Consider the following 6,883-nt stretch of genomic DNA (forward strand, 5'->3'; position numbering starts at 1 on the left):
TTAGACTCTTGGCACTCTTAGGTGAGCAGACTTAGTCAGCCTGTGTTGCCCTAACAAATAGTCACTGTGGAAATGCCCAATTTTGACTTTATCCCATGAAAACACCATCTCATAAGCATATAAGACCCATTTAACTAGGTCAACTTCATCCAGCCACAGAAACTTCATTATATTGAGATTCATGGTATCCAAGCCTTCCTGTGTTAAGTGTATGCCTGGTTGAAAGGGTGGGGGAAATAATGGAATGGGCAGTAAATTTTCAAGTGGGTCCAAAGGGAAGTGTCAACAGATCTTGAGACTTTCTGAGTGTGTGGTTGAACACATCAGTTGATGGGCTTGTATTTGCAGACAGCCAGGGTATGCTGTTTTTCATCATATTTGTAGTAATTAGCTAGGAAGGAAGCATGGAGTAGAGTGGTAATTGACAGTATGTGGACAGTAGTTGGGGCATTGTGGATTAAAAACATGTCTCATTGATTCTTTCTCAATTCATTAATGTTTACTGAAAATCTGCGGGAGACACCCATGGCGACTCTCCTCCAACTAGGGGCCATGGGTGGGAGTATCAGAAGGCGGAACAGAGATGGTTGGGGTTGGGTCGTTGCCTGAGGACGAGGGGAGAGACGAAGGGAGACACCGAGGTTAAGTGCTGGTAGTTGAGAGGGAGATGATATATACATGCGAGTACGGATAAGAGGTTAAACCGCACGTAAATGGTCACGACGCAAACATTCCAATTTGTTTTCGTGCTGTCAAATCACATTCCTGTGCAGTGTACATCACCCATTGCCTGCAGATGTTGTTCGATAATTCATACGCTGAATAAGTATATGCGATGTCATATCAGAAAAGAGTTTGATTACCTCTCTCTTGACCTTGATGAACCCCTTAGCTCTCTATTCATATTCTTTGTATTCTCTCCTGGTAACCGAAGAGTTCGTAGGTAACCGCCCTTCTTTTTCTGCTTGACGACCGGGGGTATCCTTCCCACGCGAGTCTGCATTGCATCAGCAGCGACACAAGTGCAGTTGTTGTACGCAGAACAGAACAATAAAGGTGGGAAAAGCATCGTTCTTTAGTGTCTAATTTATATTAACCAGAGTATGTTAGGGAAGCAAAGAAAGACTTAAGTTTCTAACGACGACGGCTTTCCACGGATTACGGATTTCACCGCGTCGCCCATTCAGACCCTCTTCTTCTCTCTCTCCCCACCTCCTTCCTCTTTCTTTCTCCTACCGCCATCTGCGCCCTCGTCGTCCTTCACCGTCCATTGTCTTCATAGACGACGACGACACCTGCCAGTGGTCAGCATCTATACCCAGGACCGATACCTTCAACGACGATTCCACGCATACATCTACCCCTAAGACGCGACATCTGCACACCATCAAACGTAAACAAAGGATAATCACACACCTTCTCGACGCAGCAAACGATGGCAGACAAGAAAGACAAGTCGACCGCAACGAGTGTGCAAGTCGGTGCGTTACTTTACTCCCTTCAGGGAACGACAACTGACTCGACTACTTTATGCATCATACAGCCGTCCGAATTCGGCCTCCTACAACCCAGGACGCTTCCATCCCATCGCGTTTTCAGCGCGTGGCTGTATTCGACTCCTCTGCAACTACGGTCCATGTCGACCCCTCCACGACCGCCTCGCACCAGCACAACCCGTCCACATCAACAGTCTCCAGCGTCTCCGCTCCTGGGGGCGCGCTCGCTCCACCTCAAGCAAACCAAAAGCAGTCATTCACGTTTGACCGCGTGCTTGGCCCGAACACAAGTCAGGCCGATGTGTACTCTATCGCCGCCGATCCGCTCGTCCAACGTTTCCTAGAGGGGTTCAACTGCACCATCCTCGCGTACGGCCAAACGAGCTCGGGCAAGACGTACAGCATGACTGGTGCTGACCTGCCTCCGCCAAGTATTGGCAGCCAACCTCCAGCAAGCTCGGGCATCATCCCCCGCGCGCTGCACTCGATATTTTCACGCTTACCGGACGGAAGGGGCGGCGCAAGCTTCGAGGCGCGCGTCGCGTACGTGGAACTGTATAATGAGGATTTGATTGATTTGCTTGTGGAGGAGGGAGAGGGTAGGAGGGAGGTTATGATCAGGGAGGATAAGGATGGAAGGATAAAGTGGGAAGGGTTGAAGGAGGTTAGCGTGAGGAGTGTCGGGGATGTGCTCAAGTACGTTGTCTGCCCCTGCTACGAATCCGTTTATGCTGATGTGCGACGCGTAGTCTCCTGCGAAACGGCTCTGCTCTCCGCCGTACAAACGAGACGGATATGAACGCTCAATCCTCGCGTTCTCACGCGATCTTCTCGCTCACCCTGACCCAGCGTCGACCGCTGAACGCGCCCCCTTCTCCCAACCCCTCACGCGCAATGTCACCCCCACCACCGAGCTCATTCGGGACCGTACGTTCCCCTACGGGACGCACGAGCCCTGCACCCAGTCGGCTGGCTAGGCCAAGCAGCACCGCTCTTCGCGCTACGAGCCCCGCCTTTGGCAGGCCTAGCAGCGTCGCGGGTAACAGCTCGCTCAAGCCCAGGACGAGCGGCATCATGACCCCCGGTCGGAGCAGCCCGATGCCCCCTAGCAAGGACGACGACGACGATCAAGGATGGGTGGTCATGACGAGCAAATTCCATTTCGTGGATTTGGCCGGAAGTGAGCGGGTGAGTATGCTCGGGCTCTTCCTTCTTTGACGTTGCTGAAGGAGGAGCAGATGAAACGCACTGCGGCGCAAGGCGAACGGATGAAGGAGGGTATCTCGATCAATTCTGGTCTGCTCGCTCTGGGGAACGTGATCTCCGCGCTGGCTACCCTGCCCGTGACCTCCAACTCTCACGGGGCAACGCACGTCCCTTATCGCGACTCGAAGCTCACACGTCTGTTGCAAGATTCCCTCGGAGGGAACGCACACACCCTCATGCTGGCTTGCGTCGCCCCTGCGGAATACAACCTTGCAGAAACGCTCAACACGCTCAAGTACGCCGCCCGCGCTAGGGGGATCAAGAATGTCGTCTCGAAGGAAGTGCGCGAAGAAGGCTGGGGGGATATGGACTGGCTCCAAGGGCAGGTTACCAAACTGCGCAAGGAGGTCGAAGCGCTCAAGGCTGGCGGAGCTGTCGCGGCCCCTGCGGGCGGTGCAGGAGGAGAGTCAGCAGCGCAGCTTGCCAACCTCCAACGGGCACATGAAGAGCTCGCCCAGATGTACAAAGATCAGCAGGGAGAGATCGACCGGCTCAAAGAGGCCCTCGCTGCGCCCAGCGAGCATGGGGGCCTCGAGGAACGTGAGAAACGGAAATACGCCGAGATCGTCGCCCCTGTTGTGGAGGAATACGAGCGCAGGATGAGCGCGCTTGAAGTGGAGCTCAAACTTGCTCGTGTCGCTTTGGTGAGCCTTGTTTCTTGCTCTATGAGGTCATCGTGCCACAGTGGGTTCGATGGACAGGGCTTAGAGTCTGAAGTTTTTCCGGCTCAAGGCCACAATCACGTTTCGCCATCCCCAACCCTACTGTATCCCTGCCGCGTCGGGGTGTTGTGATCGATGCCAACTGCGTGCTGACGTGCAACCCTTTAGGATCATACGAACGCGATGTTTGACGAGAAAGAGGCTGAGCTCGAGGAGGAGACCAGGAGACGCACGAGGACGGAACAACTTGTTGAGGAGCTGAGGGCCAGGGTTATGAAGCTTTCCGAGCGGGAGGGTTCTACCGAGGTGGGTACCTAGCGTGGGTCCAGGGAGTCATGCTTACTTCTTGTGCAGCGCTATGTTCAGGATCTGGAGCAGAAATTGCGCATGCTGGAAGATAGCAGCTCGGGTCATTCGACCCTTGTCACGGACTTGCGTACGCAGATCTCGAGGCATCGGGAGGAAGAAGCCGCAACCGCGGCGTACATCACCGATCTGGAAGTCCGACTCCAGCGCTCGGATGAGAGCATCAATGAGCTACGCGATGCTGTGGAGGCGCTCGAAGAGTCCCTCAAGCAGCGGGACGAGGAAGTGGCCAAGATGGAGCGACGTGTCGAGGTTCTCGGCGCTGGCGAGGGCGAGAGGGACAGCGAGATGAAGCGGCTTATGGAAGAGCTGGAGGATCGCGAGGAGCGGGTGAAGGTACTCGAAATACACGTCGCCGAAACGGAAAGGGAAAAGGATGAACTGGAGAAGGAGAAGGCGCAGCGGACAGAGGAACTGGAGGACAAGGTCGATAAGGAGGTCGATGCTGCTGAGACTTTCCCGAGTTCTCCCCTTCAGGCGGTCACTGAGGTCCAGCTTGCTGCGCTCAGGATGGAGCATACGGAGGCACTCTCAGAACTTTCGTCGATGCGTGCCAAGTACGAATCGGCGTTGTCCGAGATCTCTTCCCTCACCTCCCAACTTTCTATCCACCAGTCACAGTCACCTCTCCATGCCAAGAAGTTGTCTGCACCTGACATCTCCGCCGGGCTACCGACTCCCGAACCAAGCGAAGGTTCTGAAGGCGAGCGAAACAGTCTCTTGGTCGGACGGCGGCAAGGACGCGAAACTCCAAGGAAGGACAGTGCGGGCCCCCGGTCTTTTTTCCGGTCAGCGGCCTCGTCAGATCAGCTCCGGGCAAGGTCGCAATCGCAATCACAGCAGTTGCTTGCGCAGGAGCTATCCTCACGGTCTGCTTGGCCACTGACACCCCCTATCAACACCAATGTGTCCGTGGTTGGGCAACATTCGCACAATGGGTCCCTTCCGAGTGGAGGACTCTTCTCGCCAGTGTCACCCAACGGGCACGGGCCGCGCAGCCTGAGCATATCGACTTCTAGAGACCTCCGCTCTCCACCATCTCCTAGGTATTCTGGGTCAGCCCTCTCCCCACCGAGCCCTCGCATGAGCTTGCCAGTAAACGGCAGTGCGAGGATGTTGGCTGGTCCCCCCAGCCCCCGCTTTTCTATGGGAAGTTTGCCGGCAAGTGCAACTGAGGAACGCTCTGTTCGTGCGCTCGAAAGCGAAGTCATGCGTCTTCAAGAAGTTGGTCACTACGATTACGTTTTTATTTGTATTCTAATTTTTGACAGGCACTTATGGCAAGAGAGGCGGAAATCTCTTCCTTGGAGATTGCATTGAAGAATTCGGCGCCTCATCTTACGCCAACTTCATCTGGCCTTGCTGCAGTGCTGGAAGATGAGACCAGGGACGAAGTCAAAGAGCTCCAAATTGCGGTCCCGCCTACCCCTGCACCTGAACAACATGTGTCTACGCGGATGCACCAGCGTCAGCAATCATCTGTCGGCTCATCACCTGCGGAATCAGAAGCAGGCGCCTTCCGTCATGAAGAATTGCTCCGGTCCATGGCACAGAAAGAATCTAGCCATCGTGAAGAGGTGGAGGCCCTGAATGTTGAAGTCGAGTCCATCTCTACTAAACTAGCCCGGATGACCAAGCAGTGCGAGGATCTGCAGACTGTCTCGCGCGACCAGGCTCTCAATATGGCTGCCGAAATGGAATCCATTCGTGAAAGGCTACGCACTACAGAGGAGAAATACGAGGCCATGACCGAGGAAGCCCGCCAGCAGAATTTGGCGTTGTCCACCGAGCTGGAAAGCGTCCGAGGCAAGCTCCGCAGTGCCGACGACCAGCATGATGACCTGAACGCCACCATCGCTGACCTCCGTCGGCGCGAGGCCAATCTTAGCGCCGCGCGTCAAGCGGCTGAAGAGGAGCACGGTCAATCTCTCAACAAAATACGGGCCGAGCATGAGGAGAACCTCCGCCGAAAGGACGAAGAAGCCATCGCACAGATGTTCCGGTTAAAGGAGGACCAGGCTGCAGAGCTCAGAGAGGCCGACTTGTTACGTGAAGGCACCCTGACAGAATCGCAAGATGCGCATATCGAAGCCATTCAGCAACTTCGCCAAGAACACGTAGCTGCGTTCGAGCGTCGTGAAGCAGCCTGGAAGGAGGACTCTGAAAAGCTGAAAGCCGAACACACACGTGCTATGGCCACTAGGGAGGAAGGGCATGCATCTATCATTGCTCGCTTGAAGGCCGAGCACGCGACGATTGCTGCCCGTCTCGAGGAAGAGAAGGACGCTGAGGTTGACCGACTCAAAACATCTCTGGCCCGGAGCAGAGAGGAACATGAGAGTTCTATGCGCAAGCTCAGCGAAGAAGTTGAAGGTAACATTGCTCGACTGAAGGAGCAGCATGCCTCTACGCTTGCTGACCTACAGCACTCGCGTGAGGAAGCCGTTGCACGTGCCGCTGACAAGAAGGTTCGGGAGGTCGAACAAGTCCTGAATCAGAAGTATGGCGAGATCCTCGTCCGCAAGCAGCAGGAGCATGATGACCATCTGGCAGAGCTACGGGAGGAACATTCCGAAGCTCTTCAGAAGCAAGTTGAGGAACATGGCCGTGTCGTCCTTTCCATGAGTGCGGACCATCAAGTCGATCTGCAGCAAGCTCGTCAAGACACAATTGATGCCCAGCAAGTGGGACAGGATGCCTTGGAGCACAGCCGCCGGGAGCATGAGGCAGCTCTGGAGAAGCTCAGGGAGGAACATTCGCAAGCGCTTGCCCAGCTGCAGGAGATGCAAGCGACGGAACTGGAGACTGTTCGCGCCGCACATGACTTGCTTTCTGAACAGGTCCGAGAACTTGGTTGTCAAATTTCTCAGGCGGAGACGGAGAAGCAAGAGCTGCTCAACACTCACGAAGAAGATTTGCAAACCAAGCAGTCTGTTATCACGAAGTTGTATTCCGAGCTATCAGTGCTTCGTAACGAAGCCGATGCGGCCAAATCTCGAGTAGAGAAGCTCGAGGGTGACATGAGACGTGCTGCTGAAGAACAAGGGCGTCTCGTCAAGGAGGCAGGGAAGCGAGATTCACTTGTGCAAGAGC

General features: G+C 54.9%; 1 protein-coding gene across 1 annotated transcript; it reads left to right on the forward strand.

Annotated features, from left to right (window-relative positions):
- Positions 1–1,285: 1,285 nt before the first annotated feature.
- Positions 1,286–6,464, forward strand: DACRYDRAFT_100845 (kinesin-domain-containing protein; the record flags this gene model as incomplete). Its single annotated transcript, XM_040767495.1, has 8 exons — positions 1,286–1,481; positions 1,544–2,192; positions 2,246–2,684; positions 2,735–3,406; positions 3,593–3,730; positions 3,779–5,014; positions 5,062–6,415; positions 6,442–6,464. The coding sequence occupies exons 1-8, from the start codon at positions 1,436–1,438 to the stop codon at positions 6,462–6,464; spliced, it is 4,557 nt and encodes a 1,518-aa protein (XP_040627071.1). The 5' UTR covers positions 1,286–1,435.
- Positions 6,465–6,883: the final 419 nt, after the last annotated feature.

This window comes from Dacryopinax primogenitus (genome assembly GCF_000292625.1).
Source record: "Dacryopinax primogenitus strain DJM-731 SS1 chromosome Unknown DACRYscaffold_13, whole genome shotgun sequence".
In the NCBI taxonomy this organism is placed as follows: Eukaryota; Fungi; Basidiomycota; class Dacrymycetes; order Dacrymycetales; family Dacrymycetaceae; genus Dacryopinax; species Dacryopinax primogenitus.